The sequence below is a fragment of the Phalaenopsis equestris genome, unplaced genomic scaffold, assembly GCF_001263595.1.
Source record: "Phalaenopsis equestris unplaced genomic scaffold, ASM126359v1 Scaffold000002, whole genome shotgun sequence".
Taxonomy (NCBI): Eukaryota; Viridiplantae; Streptophyta; class Magnoliopsida; order Asparagales; family Orchidaceae; genus Phalaenopsis; species Phalaenopsis equestris.
Window position 1 is genome coordinate 19,723,515 of NW_018164444.1, and position 18,243 is coordinate 19,741,757.

General features: G+C 31.3%; 1 protein-coding gene across 1 annotated transcript in view; it reads right to left on the reverse strand.

Annotated features, from left to right (window-relative positions):
- Nucleotides 1–7: 7 nt before the first annotated feature.
- Nucleotides 8–18,243, reverse strand: part of LOC110030788 (RNA binding motif protein, X-linked-like-1) — a 24,536-nt gene continuing 6,300 nt past the window's right edge. The window contains exons 2-4 of the mRNA XM_020733709.1: nucleotides 858–926; nucleotides 668–774; nucleotides 8–570 (exon numbers count right to left, since the gene is read on the reverse strand). Coding sequence (XP_020589368.1) covers nucleotides 172–570; nucleotides 668–774; nucleotides 858–926 — 575 coding nt within the window. The 3' untranslated portion in view covers nucleotides 8–171. The remainder of the gene's footprint in view (nucleotides 571–667; nucleotides 775–857; nucleotides 927–18,243) is intronic.

The window sequence follows — 18,243 nt, forward strand, 5'->3', positions numbered from 1 at the left end:
TCCTAAAAGAAAAATAGAATAAGGATTCGTCTGTGGGAACTTGATGGTTTATATAAGCGGTTGGCTGATTTTGTGGACCCAAAAATAGTTTAATGAGATGAAAATTTGATAAAAATTAATAGTATCTTAAGTTTACACGTCTTCTTTGGGCATTCCATTACCAGATTCAAGTCAGGAGGAGGACTTGGTGTCTGATGTTTGATTTCCTGATGGCTGAATTGATGAATTCTCTGTATTTACTGATGTACTTGGTGGAAAATTTGGAGGCTGAGATGCCTGTGGATTATACCCTATTGGCGGCCCTGACGCATAGCCCAGTTGAGATTTCGATGCCTGCGAATAGGCTGAAGGAGGGGGTGATGTCTCGGAGGAATAGTTCGATGGTGGTACTGAGTTGTTGATTGGACGAGTCTGCAATGTCTGAGACGACTGGTAACTCGTCCAAGACTGTGAAGTTTGGGACATGTAGTTTGATGGTGGTGCCGGCGGAGACTCGGATGACTGAGCTTGAGAAGGTGGCGGTGGCCTTGGTTTTGCATACTCTGCGAATATAACCCAACCATCCAGAAACTGCAACAGAGACAGAAAAAAATTGGCAACAAAAACATAAGTACTAAGGTGTGAGGATTTCAATTTCTAAATTAAAATTTCAAACACTAAGCCACACCTTGCCATCCATGCCCTTTATGCCTTCAGCTGCTTCTTCGACTGTAGCATATCTCACAAAACCAAAACCTTTCGAGTAGCCCGAGACCCGATCGGTTACAACCCTGGCTGATTAACATGTAAGGGGAAAACAGAAATTAGGATATCTCGAGTGTTCTTTTTTTTTGTAAGCTTTTTAGAGAGATAAATACCTTGGATGACATTCCCGAACTTCATAAAGGCTTCCCTAAGACCCTCTGAAGTGGTCCGCTTGCTCAGTCCTGCATAACTTAGGAGTAAAATGTTGAGGATATGAAAATTTAATCAAATTAATCACTGCAATTCAGTAAATTTGGAGCTGTTGGATAATTTGTTTAAATGCATATAAAAAAATTTTGAAGATGCAGAACTTGAGTGACAGCATCTTTATGCAGCTTTACCCTACAAAAGATAAAAAAGGTCTCAAAAGAAGATTAGAGTATAACTACAATAATAATAAAAAAAAATGGATTGATAAACTTGAGACTTAAGAACCTAGTACCTCTTCCTCACCGAAATATCAGGGATTTCAAACAAATATTATTATTATTATTATTATTTTTTATTATTGAAACGAATGGCCAAAGGCTATTGGGGGAGCCTCGACCATCCCTAGGTGTGCTAAATATTCGAGTACCACGCCCTACACACGGGTGGGATCTGAACCTGTGACCTGAAGGGACTTACGACTTTTAGAGAAGCTGCTCTACATTTTTCTTTGAAGGCTTCAAGTGCATGATTTTTATAATGCAAGAACTTGTAATTTATTATTATATATTAAAAATATGTGTAATAATGAACTTTATTAATATATATATATATAGACACACACATACACAAACACACATTTTTCATATGCAATAAATTTTGATGATGCAAATATTGAAATAAATAAAAAGCACATTATAAGATTAAAAAATTTAAATAGACAAAAATCCGGGATTAAGACCATTTTGTATTGTCAAAGCGAGACTTAAATCTTAAGGTGGATTAAGACGTAAGTCTTGAACATAAAACATATAAATGAGAGCATTGTGTGAGAGCTTTTGTTCTCATCTTCATCCAAATTTATCAAATCTATCCATCGATCTCTGAGTTCTATCGAAAGAAAGATTAAATACTTCGACTACAAACATCAAAACTAAATATTCTTGTTGAGAATCAAAGTAAGAGTACTTCCAATCATTTCATCCATGTTTTTTTAGCTACATATTTTGAGGTGAAATGATTTTTCAATTCTACTACATATTCCTTTTTAACATCCTACGATACTTTTCATATGCTCCAACATTAAGATACATATAGAAACAAACTAATTAAAATTAAATATATTTGATTGCATCTTAGAATGATGTTATGTCCAAATATTAAATTGTAGTAGATATGAACATGAGCCGTACCAGTTTCTTCATGATTTTCCTTAATCCAAAAATTTCTAATATAGTCCACTCACATTGTTGTGGCACATCTCCGATAGTGTTCATGATAGCCCTAAAACTTATCATCTTCTTCGAGACGAGGTACAAGGGTTGCAAAGAGTTTTTTTTAATTGCTTAAGGAAAAGTATTAAATTTACCTCTAAAATTACGAATAAAACCCTTGATATTACCTAACTATATACTTAATTATGGAGCAAGCTTCTAAAAAGAATTAACTATTGATCCTAATATCCTAAATGGTCTCTTTAAGGAAAAAAAAAGCCAAACTCATGGACTTCAACACACATATTAGCTATAGAAAAAATTAAAGAGAGCAAAAAAGATATCCTATTTATATATGACTGCCCAAGATTGTTTTAAGATGGTTGAAATTGATACTTTAATGAAGAATTAGTTCGTTACAGTTCTACCAGATGGACTATGCAAATATAGAATTCCATAATTAAAAAAGAAAACAATTTTATTTGTTAAATGTATGTCAAAATTTTAAGAGGGCGTATTAAATTAAAAAAAATATATATTATTAAGTAATTTTAGTGCAGTTAAATCAACTATGTAGATAGATGTCATGCATCTACTCTCCAAAAAAAAAGTTTTGTAGGGTACAAAGCACAATTGTCAATTTATCATTTTTATATTAAAGCCAAGAAACTTTTGCAGCACAGCAAAATAAATATATTGAACTGAGGAGAATATTCCTCCGAAGATCGCAAGGGATTAACCACAAGCATTGAAGGAGAAGGCAAACTAGACCTTAAGGAATATTTATATGGATTACCTAGAAGGAGAACATATGAGAAATTATCCTATTCAAAAGAAATCATGGAAGCTAAACTACTTCTTTATGTAAAGCCAACACTGAAATATATTACAAACTATAATCCAGAGAATTGTAATATCTAGTAAACATGGATGCTTGTCAGGATTGGCTTGGAAACAATTGTCTATCCGCATGAAAAACACTTGTGAGAAAATTGCCTTGTAACTAAAATGTGTAAAGATTCTATACAACTAAAATGAACAAAACAAAGCAATTCCCTATAGCAAATGCATCGTCAATAGGATTTAACATGACAAATATTTGGGTCAAAACCCCTTATTAAGAGTGGCAAATAGTCACAATTCCTCATTTCTTAGGAGTAATTTTAGTACTTATTGATCTATGACAAAGAAAGTGGTGAAAGCATTTTATGTTATAAATTAAAAAATATATATAGATGATCGTATTAATGAATTAATCAATCACCAAACAAATTCCTTCATAGTCAAATAGATGATGGGAAAGTGAAAAAATAAATAAATAGATGATGGATAGACTTAAGGTAATTTAGAATTCATTTCTACTTCTCTATTAAATAAATGCATTTCGATAGAAGTGTGAATATGCTTAAAAAATTTGAGAATTTCTTGGCACGATAAACTTTTTGATATTAGTTTGAATACTAAAAAGATGCATGATGAGTGAAGAAAGAGCCTACTGATTCCTTTTTTTTAGAATAAATGGGATGCATAAGTGTGTACAAATTATAGAAAAATTAAGTTATGTCATACAATAAAGTTATGGAAAAGAGTAATTGAACATAGGTTACAACGTGCTACAAAATTTTATGAATATCAAGTTGGATTCTAGCCGGGCAAGTCTACTATGAAAGCTATACATTTATTGAGAGGTTTGATGGAAAAGTACAAAGAGAGTAAGGAGGATTTACATATATTTTTGTTGATTTAGAAAAATCTTATGATAAGTATCCAAGCGAAGAGCTACAAAAAGTTCTAAAAAAGAAAGATGTTGATATTGCTTATATTCAAGTCATTAAAGATATATATAGTTGAGCTATTACTTGTGTTCGAGCACAAGAAGGATTAACCAAATATTTTCCTATATTAAATGGTTTATGTCATTAAACCCATATTCTTCTGCTGTAGTGATGGATGTTCTCACTGAACATTTATAGGAGGATGTAATTTGGTGTATGTTTTTCGCTGCTGATATCCTTCTTGTGGATAAAACTAGAGAGAAAGTTTAGGATAAACTTGAATTATGGAGGTCAATTTTAGATTCTAAAGGATTTCATTTGAGTAGATCTAAAATTAGATTCATGAAATATAATTTTAACAGTAATAGATTTAGTGGAGGGGTAGTAACAATGGGTGATTAGATCATCAAAAGGAGTGAATGTTCCAGATATCTTTGGTCTATTGTTTAAAGTGATGGTACTATAGATTGGGATGTTAATAGTAGAGTTCATGTTGGATGGCTGAAGTTGGGGAATGCATCGGGCTTATTGCGTGATATAAAAATACCGCTTAAACTTAATGGTAAATTTTATAAGATGGTGGTGAGATTTGTAATACTTTATAGTGCAAGATGTTGGCCTGTAAAAGAGAAGTATAAAATTTAAGTTACGTGCTGCTGAGATGAGAATGCTCAAATAAATAAGTGGCTTTACACTTAGAGGTAAAATGTGAAATGCATATATCCGTGAAAGGGTTGGAGTAACTCCAGTGGTAGACAAGACTAGAGAAAGTTGCATTAGATGGTTTGGTCACATTAAACATCAACCATCTGATGACCCAGTTAGGAGAGTAGATGTTTTAGATTTGACTTATGTTAAAAAAAGATAGAGGTAGACCAAGAACGACTTGGGCATGTATAAAAAATGATCTTAATTTATTAGAAAGAAATGAAAATATGACACTTAATATGACAATGGAGAAAAATGATTCATGTAGCCGACCCTACTTAGTGAGATAAAGTATTGTTATTGTTGTTTTCTACTTCTTTTAAAGAAAATTATAACATGCGGGTGAAATCATCTTTTGCGATACAAGTAATTACTACAGATTAATTAATTCAATGCCAAAGTTTAGTTTATGCTTCACAAAGTGTCAAAATCCTCAAATTTGGTCATGGAACATTTCTAAGGGTCATAATTAACTTAATAAATTGTGTATTCAAAGGAGATTTTTACCGGAGTAATGGATGCAAAAATGTGAATGAAAACCAAAAATATATTGAAAATTTTATTAGCATTAATAAAGAGCAAGTCACTAGAAAATCATAGTACAAAACTCAAATTTACTCGTAAAAATATTCATGACAATTTAAAGTGGAAATATCCTCACGAGTTGCTAGATTGGATTAAAAAAAGAATGTTGTGTAAATATCAACAACAAGTTGCAAAACTCTTTGCAACCCCCACACCTAATCTTGAAAAAGATGAAAAAATATCAAGACAATGACATAAACACTATTGAAGATGAAGCCATAACAAAATGATGGGCAGATATTAAAAAATTTTTGGACCAGAAAAAACCATTAAACTCTTATAAAATTAAAATCTTAGTATCAACAACAATCTTAAGGGCTATTAATTCTTACAACATTTTCTTCAAACTCTTATCTATAATTACACCTACATTATTTCTAGTGCAGCTCATAACTAAATACCAAAATTTAAAACCTAAGCTATCAATCTCCTTAGTCTTTTCTCCAACCCATTTATTTTTTTGAATACAAAAGATATTTATCTTTCTATGAACCATAAAATCAACTAATTCCATCAATTTACCTGTGGGGGGAAACTTATTATATTAAAAAAAAATCAATATCACAATTTAAAACAAAGTCTTGTATTCCAAAACTTCTCAATTTATTTTGCATATTTTGATAATATTGCATAACAACTTTATTTGAAACTAAATCAAAGACTTCTTTTTCAAAGTATGAAACGAGACAATCATTAAGTCATTTATCACCAATTCGACTATGCAATCTATTTTTGACAATTTTTATTGCAGAAAATGCTCTTTCAACTGTAGTATTAGCAGTTGGTAAAAATGCAAAGATAATAAGTCTAGAAACTAAAGGATACATACCACCCTTCTTCGTCTAAAATAATTGTTTTGCAATATCAACAATACCATTTAGAAATGAGAAATCAACACTAATGCGCATATCAATAATATAAGTGACTAATTATTGTTCAACAATAGAAAAATCATATGAATATAAACGAATCAATTTCCCCTTATCAAAAGCAAAGAATGAATCACTTGGGCTTAAACATGCCACACAAAAATGTAGCTCAGTACATTGTTTCAAAGAAATAATTGTTCAACTCTTGAAGTTGTATGTCGATCATAATATAAAGCAACTCAACATGTTAAAAGTAAATTTGTCTTTTTTTTTATATCTACGTGTTGATCGGCAATTAGCCTTAAAAATATATTTCATAACTGGAATATCAGTTGCAAAAACATTACAAAACAAGATACTTCATTCAATAAATAATCTCATCTATTCTCTCTCATCATATGTAATAGTTGCTTGTATATTTATACTAATTTCATTGCATTCTCAATATCTTGATCTTTTCTTTGTAGGGATTGTGATAATTCATTTGTAATACCTAAAATTTTAATCATTAAATGCATTAAAAAGATAAAGTAAAAAGATTTTATTGCACTGATTAAAAGACCATCTTCAGCTGACTTTTGATTATGTATCCCATCCTCCTTTACAATCTCAAGTACATCAATTATAGATACAAGTATTATTGTGAGACTATTTAAAGTACGAAAAAGTGAGTTCCAATAGGTTTCACCAGCTCGTTACAAAGTAATTTTTTTATTTAAACCATGATCACTAAGTAAATCTCCAGTTTTAATACAAAAGAATTTTCTCATGTTAAATTATATTGAGAGCATCACTCCTCTCACAAGAAGCTTCTATAGTATTCAGAATTCTTAAAGTAAACTCAGTAATATGTTTGACTTGCTAATGATTTTTTGCTACTGCTACTGAACAATAATTGAAGTTGATGAGCACAACAATGAATATAAATAAATGTTTTTAAGCCATTAAACTCATCTCACACATTAGATGCTCAATCATTACATTGGTCACGTATTCTATGCAAGCTTAATGAATATTTCGTAAATATAGTTTCAAGGGTTGTCTCGAGAGTAACTACATTTATAGAGAAATATGTTTGATAACAATAAATCTTTCAATGACTTATCCTTTTTAATCAACACATGTAATTGCAACATCTAGTTGTTCCTTCGTTAATACAACATGAAGGGAAAGAATCTCAGTTGTTGCGGTTTGACAAAGTTGGTTTTGATTATTTTGAGAAGTCAACTGTACCTTTGTAATAGCATTATCAGATGTATCTTTTCTTCATTATTTCATTTTTTCATTGTGATTCGTAAGGAAATAAAGCAATTCCAAATAATTTTTTTGATTAATTGATTCAGATGATTCAACATGACCACAAAAAGATAATCCTTATAGTAAAAGAAATCGAATACAATCAACTGTTACAATCAACAAAAATTCGATTTTTTTTTTGTTTCTCTCATCCTTACTTAAATGCATAGAATAAACACTCTGCATTTGCAATTTCATTAAATCCTTACATTTTTGTTTTGCTTTAATATGAGTAGTATAATGTTCACCAACATGAGCTAAAATTTTTTCCTTTTTATTCTAATTTTTAAATCCTTCAACAACAAATGAATCTTCACCCTCTTGACTTTTAATAACTTGTTCTTGATGCCTAAATATATAACAATAAAGACAATATATTGCATTTCTCTGCACACTATACTCTAACCAAGTTGGATATTCTTCAAACCATTTTGAAGTAAATCTTCGTGCAACATTACCCATCAATGTTTGAGGAAAATTGTGATTTTTGGCTGAAGTGGTACCTTCCTTCCTACTGCATCCTTTTCATTAACACCATAACTCTAAATCAAAGGACAAAGCCTAGGAAAAGTTGGAAGACTGTCAATATCAATTTATATTCATTCTTTTCTCTTTAAATTATTTATTAAAGATAAATAATTTAAAATTGTAATATCAATATAAATAATTTAAAATTGCTAATAAAACATTTGTAATATGAAATATATATTAAACAAATAAATTATTCAAACCTAAGAGTTTAACATCAAGTAACAAGTAAATATAAATGGAAGCAATAAAAGAGAATAGGGAAATGTGTATCATAAATAGAGGCTTCGAACAGAGAACCAATAATGGCACAAAATGTTAAAAAGGTTTGTGAAAAAAATAACGTTGAACAAAAAAATAATATTTATTTGATATTCCAAATTAAGATAAATCAAAACTAAGACATATCAATCATTATCATCATACCTTAATTGATATTTCAACAAAATTGGGTGGTATGTATGTAAATGCCCCTTTAAACATCCATTTATTAATGATGTTTTTTATAGTAAGAAGAAAGAGTTCTTCATATAATGCTTGGTGCAAACTTATTTTCTAAACTGAAAACTAATTGCAACTTTAATGATTTATACTAATTAAAAAATATTCATTCAAAAAATATTGGTGAGTCACAAGGGATCATATAATAATTATCAAATGATTTCAAAACATATCCCATAAATGTGAACTGAGTATGCAAATTTGCATATAACATTTCTACAAAACTTATTGCACAATGTCTTTCTTATGGCATATGGAACAGTCAAATCCTTATGGTTGCCGGGATCTGAAATCTCAGGATGGAGATACTAATATGTAAAAACACACTGAAAGAACAATAAAACTAAAACATATATTAAATAAGGGGTATGTATGTAAACTCTAAAGATATAAGCAAAGTTTAGGTGTTAGATATGTAAATACATAAGAATTGAGTGGTAGGTATGTAAACTCCCCAAACGATATAGACTTGTTTAAGATCGGAATCCTTAATTGGAAGAGAAAATTTTATGTGGAGCAAAAAACTGACATGCCCAATGGTAATTCGAAGAGATAAAGCGAAGAGCAAGAGAGATGAGATGACCAATGAATTGGGGCATGATTTAAGAAAATCATTTATGAGTATTTAATATTTAAATTTAAATCAAAATTATATAATCACTGAGAATTTTATAAATTTTTTGGGAGTGATGTTTTCACCCCATTACTCCACTAGCATACATAAATCTACAAGCACTACTAAATAACATGCAAAAAGCTTTTAAACAAAAAATTATATCGAATCGTCACAAAAAGAAAAAGGGTCATTTACATAACTACTGCCAAATTTCTATATACTTACATTATCTAACACTTAAACTTTGCTTTTTACACTTATACCATCAAAATTTTCATATAATTGAATAGAAATATGTACACGTAAATGGTATAACCTATAGATGATTTCCAAGTAAACTTTATGTACATAACCAGCTCATATTAAGCTCAACAGGTTATCAAGTTAAAAAAATTTTTTAATGTTTTGGATTTAGTAATTTTTAACTAGGCTTCAAGTTGAATTGGGCAGTTGCATTGTAAGTTCAGAGCACCAAAGTGGGACCATTTCATATTACATGTTCATTTGTTATACCAAAAGTCTTGAGCTTTTGGACAGCACCATTAAATGTAATATACTTAATTGCTATGTTGAACTGTTCTCTTTAAAGAAAAGGAAAAAGGAAAACAAAAAAATACTAAAAAAAATTATGAGAGTTAGGGTTTGTTTAAGTTATAGTAACATATTGGAGTTAATTTAATGTAATGCTATCAATTGATTCATTTCATTCATGAGACTGCTCTCCCTGACTTGAGTTTTAGTTGATTTTATCTAAAACTACATAATAATTCATTTAATTCATATTTTTGTAGTTTATACATCAATTTTTTAAAAGAAAAATTTTCTGTCCGGATTCCGAATGTAGCTCAACGTGCGGACTCCAATAATGTCCCCGCATGTGCTACATCTTGGAGGTTATTTTAGAGTTATTGAAGTTAAACCGCAGAGATTATTTCTGGGTTATTTTGGAGTTATTGAAGAGAAATCTATATATTTGACTTCAATAACCCAGAAATAACCCCGAAAAAACATTCGCAGTTCTACTTTAATAACCCCAAAATAACACCGCAGAGATTATTTCGGGTTTATTTATGGGTTATTAAAGTGAAATATATGAGTTTCTCTTCAATAACTCAAAAATAACATTCAAGTTGTTATTTCAAAGTTAATAAAATGGAACCAAAGAGGTTATTTTGGGTTATTTTCGAGGTTATTTCAGGGTTATTGCTAAGTCCGTGGTTCCACTTTAATATTTTTTAAGTGGGCGCGATATAACACACATGACGGTAAGTTACTGGGAGTCCTCATGTAGAGCTACGTTCGGAGTCCGGACAGAAAATTTTTTCTTCCTTTTTTTAATCTGCAATTTTTTTTCCTTGTAGTCTCGGGATTCAAAAAAACTATTGGTGAGACTGCCACAGTTCCTAATAGATTGCTAGAGCCATGCTCTTCTCAAGGTAAAATTTCTATGCAAATTAAAACTGGAGGTGAAAATAAGCTCTCTTTTTGCTTGGAAAACTTTTCACAATTTTGTTCGTCAAAAATTGACAGGCAAGTGAAGGTTGGGCACTATTTTTTTTTTTTTTTTGGATGATTTACATACATTCCACTTAATTCATATCTTTTACATATCTAGCACTTAAACTTCAATTTTGACAAATATAAATCCAAGAACAAATCAGAAAAAGGATTCAAAATATTTAAGCCTGATGAGGAGAGTTGTTCAAATGATTAACATCATCATTTTTTTGACATTAGACATAAATGAAATAGCACTTACCCAAACAAAAATTCTTATTTCTCAACATTGTTGCTGTTTCGATCGTGGTAAAAGAGCAAGCACAGGGAAGGTGGCATAGATTTGAGCATTAGGCAAGATTTAAAGCATAATTTAACCTATATTTTGCCAAACAGCAAAATGACAACTTTAAATCCATAAATGAGAAACTACTTTGCAACGAGCTAGCGAAAACCATTGGAACTCACATTTTTGTATTTTAATTAGTCTCACAAAAAAGTATGCATATGTAATTGAAGTAATTGAGATTGTAAAGGATGATAAGGTACATGATCAACAGTCAATTGAAACTAGTGGTTTAATCATTGATATGGAATCTTTTGGCTTTTTCTTTACAATGCATTTAATGATTGATATTTTAGGTATTACAAATGAATTATCATAATCCCCACAAAGAAATTTCAATGAAATTAGTGCAAATCTCCAAACAATGATTACAGATGATGAGAGAAAAAGAATGAGATTCTTTATTGGATAAGTATCTCCTTTTTATAATATTTTTGAAATTGTTATTCCAGATATAAACGATATTTTCAAGGCTAATCATCGATCAACACGTAGAGGTGAAAAAATGACAAATTTAAATTATTATCGTGTTGAGTTGTTTTATACTGTGAACGACATGCAACTTCAAGAGTTCAACAATCATTTATCTAAAACAAATACTCAGCTACTTCTTTGTGTGTCATGTTTAAGCCCAAGTGATTTATTCTCTATTTTTTACCAGAGAAAATTGATTCGCCTTGCAGAATTATATCCATATGATTTCTCTATTATTGGGTTTGCTGCATTTAAGCATCAACTATACACTTAAATTGCGCAGTAATGTTGATTTCTCATCTTTAAATGATATTACTAATCTTGCAAAACAGTTGGTTCAGATAAAGAATGATGGTGTGTATACTTTAGTTTATAGACTTAATATCATAACATTCACTTTACCATTTATTACTGCTATAGTTGAAAGAACATTCTCTGCAATCAAATTTGTCAAAAATCGATTATGTAATCAAATGGATGATGATTGGCTTAATGACTGTCTCGTCCTGTACATTGAAAAAGAAATATTTGATTTGATTCCGAATGAAATTGTTACATAATCTTATTAAAATATGCAAAATAGACTAAAAATTTGTAATATATTTCATTTTAGCATTGATAATGGAATACAAAATCTTATTTTGAATTTTGTTATTCATTTGATTTGTTTGAATTTTTTTAATATAATAAGTTTGCACCCTAAAAAAAGAGACAGGTTCTGCCCCTGAACCTATATACAAAATTATAAATACATCCACATAATATTAGTTCACTTAGCCTTTAAACCACCGACTATTTGAGATTTAAAACATCAAATACTTCCATCTTAAGCCTATTTAGGACTGGACCATTCTTAAACTGGGCACAATCACTTATAAGAGTTATGAAAAACAACATATACCACAAATCAATATATTTTAATAAATTCTCAAGTCTCAAGTAATCTTTACCAGTTGTTAAATTGTTTAAATTTACTATATTGTAACTTAATTTACATAGTCATAATTTTTAATTCAGACCAACAATCATAACCCTATTATTCCATATTCATTTGAATGTTAAGAATAGCTTATATGCCAATATATTAAAAATAATGAAACCATTAAATCCAAGGTTTAAGAAAATGAAATCGAGAACTAAGACGGGTTTCTTGACGAGGCAATGCATAAGCCTTGAAGTGAGTTGAGATGTAACCCTTGGAGCGAATCGAATTGTAAAACTAAAAGCAGAAAAATAAAAAGCCATAAATTAAGGATTATTAATATAACATAAATCCTCGACATATTTATTTAGTTCATCATCATAAGGAAATGAATCACAAAATGACATAATAAAAAAAAACAAAAACAAATATCAACCTTAAATGCTAATGTAAAATGAAAAAATTGAAATGAGATTCAAGATAAGTACTCACCCGAAATTTAAACAAGTTGTTATGATCAAGATCTACAATGATCTCATTCTCACTTTCAACATCTCTAGAAGAGTCATAATATATAAAATTTTATCTTCCACAAATTTACTCACAGTAGTATCTTCAAAATTTTCTTCAATAATTATATTTTATTCTTACTTTTTATATTTTTATATAAGAAAAAATTATCCTACACAATCAAACTTCCGATCAACACATAGATGACCACTCCTCAAAGCTCTCACACTCAAAAGTTCTTGAAGATAAGCTTGTAAGTTCTCGCTCAACAATAACTTGCTCAACTACGACTCTCAACCAACCTCGTATATATATATAATTGTAATATAGGTCCCTCGTCGTCTCCGCTCTGCTAGGGTTTCGCCTCATGACGAACCCTAGTGTCTGCTTCGATATCTCTCTCCTCATCTCTGCTTAACCTTCCTCGTCGGCTTCTCGCGTCGCGTTTCCTTCGTCGTCGCTATGCTTCTGCTAGAGCTGTTTTCGCAGGGTCCGCTTCTGCGCTCTGCTCGACGTGATTCCGCAGGGGCGTCGTCCGATTCTGCGTCCGCTTCTGCGTTGCTTATGCATCCGCTTCTGCGCCTCTTCTGCGCCGCTTCTGCGATTTGGGTGTTAAGAACGGGGCGTATTTTCGGGATTTCCGCTCCTGCTCCCTGTTTTCTGGATTTGGGCTTTTTGGATTCTGACTTTGCTCTTCATTGCTTTCTTCATTGTTCTTAACACCACACCTCCATCTATTGGGGATGACTTCAGACAGTATGCTGCTGCTCTTGCGGATGTCAACTCCGCCTCAGGTACACCAAAATCGCTCTTTCCCTCCTTCGTTTAAGTGGGAGGAGGATATCAAGAAACCTGAAAGAAAGAATGAGAAGTTTGCCATCTTTTTTACAGAAGCTGAAGGTATTCAACTTGTTTCCACCTGTCGACTGAATTTAGTTGAGAAATTTCTGTATGATCATCCCAAAATGGAACTTATTCGTCAAGAATTTGAGCTTATGCATCTGGTTGGGGAGTGAAAAATTGGACTGTTAGATAGAAGACACATTCTCATACAAATTAATAATGAAGAGACTTACACGCATTTATTTGCTAGAAGGATAATCTAGATTGATAACAGAGCAATGAAGATTCTGAAATGGTCTGTGGATTTTGACCCTCAGACGGAACCTCCGATTATTCCAGTTTGGATTCGCCTCTCTGGTCTGAAATTTCATTATTTTACTCAAAAAGTTTTGTACGCTATTGCCTCAGTTTATGGTAAGTCACTCAAAACGGACATTCATACTTTTAATCTTTCCCATCCATCAGAAGCCAGAGTACTTGTTGAAAGATACATCACTTCATCTGCTTGTGAGGAAATTTGGTTGGGCACACAACATCATGGGTATTGACAAAATGTAGTGATTGAGTTTTTTCTTTCGTATTGTTCAAAATGTCGCATGTTCGGCCACTTCAGTTCTCAATGTTACCATCTACATCCACACCTCAAACCAAAAAAACACAGTGCTCCGCCAGAGACAGTGATTTCATCTCCTCCTGATCAACTCCAAGTTATTGACAATATTGATCATCAAAAGAATGCCCCCAAATACATCACTATTCCCGCAGGCAATATTACAACCACTCAGCCGTCTCTGGAACCTCCTATCGTGGGTGAGAGGGAGATTCTTCATACCCCACTTGCCCTAGAACTTATCACTGTTATTACATGTTACAATACTTCTACTGTTTCACTACCGCCTCATCAGGTCGAGCAAACTGTAACTGTAACTCAGGTTCATGGGGATCATGTTGTGCAACAGCCTACACATGTTCAACTAACTTTGAAACAATCTATTGATCAAATGAGTCAATCATCGGATGAGGAATGACAGGTCTACACATCGAGGAGGAATAAGAAGAATGGAGACCCACTTGAGCTCAGGAATCTGATGGATTATACTTTGGTTACTTAGGGCAATGACACTCACTTTACTAATTTGTTAGCAGACTCAATTCCGAGAAGTAGAGGCAGAGGGAGGACTAAAGTGGAACGTCCCTAGCACTTTTGCAACCTTTGGTGGCTTTTTGGTTTTTTATCTTTATGCATATTTGCTTTATTTGGGTTTTGCGTGTGTTGTACTGTGTGAGTTGAGTTTTCTTTTAAGCTTTGTCATACAACCTTTCTGTATCTTTTTTGTTTTAATAAATTAGCCCTTGGACTTTTTCATATATATATATATATATATATATAAAATATTTAAATAAAATATAATATATTAAATATATCATATTAAAATAATTATTATTACATTCACTTAATGAGGCGCACACCTCAAGTGCCTTGAGGAATACGCCATGGTTTAAAAAGGTGTAAATCTCACCGACAATATTGAGGCATAGGCCTCGATGTCTTTTGTGAGCGACTCAAACTGAGATGCACCTCAAATGTCTTTTAAATTAATAATTGAATCCCACTAATTTAATTTAAGCCAATCTTTTAGCTTCACACATAACAGCCAACATAGTTTTTAAGTGGAATGAAATAACATTTTCTTATAATTTTATTATTTCTAGTGTTGTCACACCAAGACTAACAGTTAATTAAGAAGCCAGTCAAATAGTTCAAATTTCAAAGAGGATGTAGAAATAAGATTTAATTCTCAAAGAGTAATAAGACTTCCTAGGATCTCTACCCCTCCGAATCCTTTGATCCAAGAAATCAATTATGTAAATAATGACACTGTTGAAGCCCAAACAGTATAAACTGTTAATATGATGTCTAACCAAATCATATATCCTCAATTTAGAGCAATCATTCTCCTATTCCTCCAAAAATGAATTTCAGTTCTGAGTGATTTCATTCCAGGCAGCACTGATAAACCAAAATCTCAGTTCCGAGTAATATAAACATTTCTTAAACCAAAATTTCCAAATTTATTCATATATATAATAAAAGAAGTCCACTTCTCCTACCACTCAGAAAATATTTGAAATAATATATCAATGACGTGTATTCTAGAAGATGTAAGGGCATGGGAGCCATTTATTTTGTCACTTGATCTACACAATAACTTTATCATAATCTTGAGTCTCATCTTCATATGATGACTAGAAAATGAAAAACTAATAAAGGTGACGTAGAATCGATTTATCATTTATCAAACTATCTCTTAATTGAAAAAGATGATAAATCCAATGAACTTGAAATATCAACCTTTAGGAAAACTATAGCTGATGAAAATACCATAACCAAATTTCCTACTCTCATAAAACAATTAAATTTCACTACTACTAATTTCCAAGTCATATCTGCCCGGCTGTTCAAACTAGAACATAAAATTGATGCACACACACACACACATCTCAAGTGCTAGAAAAAGAGATGAAGACCTTAATAACACCACCACCTTTTACTAGAATGAAAGTGGATATTACTTTAAGTTGGGGCTATATATCACTAACTTGCTTTTTAATGTACGGAATAAGCTACAGCCATACACCTAATTCAATAAATCATAACTACACCAAACACCAAATAACATCGTTGCTAAAAGAGCAGATGTTTAAGTCAAAGATCACCAAGAGTCAAAACCATGCAACTAAGCAAGTAAAAACTATGTTGCAAAATTCTTTTTTGGATGCTAACAATGGATACAAACCAAAAACAAAGGCACCATTTAACATGAAGAAGGATCCCACCGCACTTTGAATGCCAAATGAAGCGCCAAGAATGGCACTAAAAAAAAATCCTTCTAAAAGAATGATTTGAAATCTTTATTCAAGTCAATCAATGTTTTACAATTTTAAGGTTTCTAATAAAATCGTATAGAACACTGTCATTGCTGGTCCCAAACCCGGATGTCAAAAGTGGAGGGTTGCGTTAGGTGGTCGACAGTCAGCGTAAAACTTGTCGAAAAAAATCATGACATGAATCCTTTTGATCATTGTGTAAGTTTCAGACGCGCTGTATAGCCTGAATACAGTGATAAGTGTGCAAGAGCCGCTACACTGCCCGGGTGTATTGTCAAATAAGCAAGGGTTCCTACATTACGGGCGAATGCGGGTAAAGAAGTTAGTCCATGAAATTAATAAAACTAATATTAGGATAGGATCTTGGAATATAGGTACTCTCAATAGTAAATTAATGGAATTAGTTGATATTATGATTCATAAGAAAATTAATATCTTATGTATTCAAGAAACCAAGTGGGTTAGAGAAAAGACTAAGGAGATTGATAATTTAGGTTTTAAACTTTGGTATTCTGGTAAGAGTCGCTTTAAAAATGGTGTAATTATAGATAAGAGTTTGAAAGATAATGTTGTAAATATTAATAGAGTTGAAGATAGAATTATAGCCCTTAAGATTATTATTGATACTAAGATTTTTAATATTATAAGTGCTTATGCTCTTCAAGTAGATTTAGATACAGGGTCTAAAGATAAATTTTGGAATGACTTAGAAGACTTAATACAGGTGATACCTCTTGAAGAAAGAATTTTTATTAGAAGAGATTTAAATGGACATGTCAATAGAGTGGTAGAAGACTTCAGAAATACTCATGGTGATTACGGTTTCAGAGTAACTAATGAAGAAGGTCGAGCTATTTTAGATTTTGCTTTAGCCATTTTGCTTTATCCCATGATTTTGTTATTACTAATACTTTATTCAAGAAAAAAAATAAGCATCTTATTATTTATAAGGGTGGAACTAATAAAACACAAATTGATTATTTTCTTATGAGAAGAGATCGTCGCAATTGTAAAGATTGTAAGGTCATTCCAAGTGAGAATTTAAGTACTCAACATCGTTTATTAGTTCTAGATTTTAAAATTAAGAGTTATAAAATAAAAATATTAGGACTCATCATCGTAGAATTAGATGAAGAAACTTAAAAAACACAAATAAAATTATTTTATGAGTAAAATTTAAGATTCCAAAATTTGGGATATTCATGAAGCAAATGTTATGTGGGATAAAGAAACAAACACTATTAAACAAGTAGCAAAAGATGTGCTTAGAGAATAAAAAAAAAGTTTTTATAAATAAAAATAATTGGTGGTGAAATAATAATGTGCAAGAAAAAATAAAATATAAGAAGTTATGTTATAAAAATTGGTTTAAATGTAAAAGCTTAGAGAACTATGAAAAATATCAAACGGCCCGCAGAGAGTTTAAATGAACAATCTGTGACGCTAAAAATTTTACTTTTAATGATTTTTATAATAGATTAGATACTAAGGAGGGTGCAAAATATATATATAAACTAATCAAACAAAAAGAAAAGAAAAGTAAGGATTTAACTCAAATAAAGTGTATTAAAGATGAAAATCAAAAAGTATTTTTCTTAGAAAAGGAAATTCAACATAGGTAGGTGAGATAGGTATGGGGATGTGAAGAGAGTTAAGGTAGATAAAGACGGTTGTGTTGCGCGCACAAAGAGTAGGAAACTCCAAAAATGAGATCGTGAATAATAATAAAACGTTTCATTTTTACCGTCGCATTAGCAAAAAAGAAGTTGAGGAGGCTTT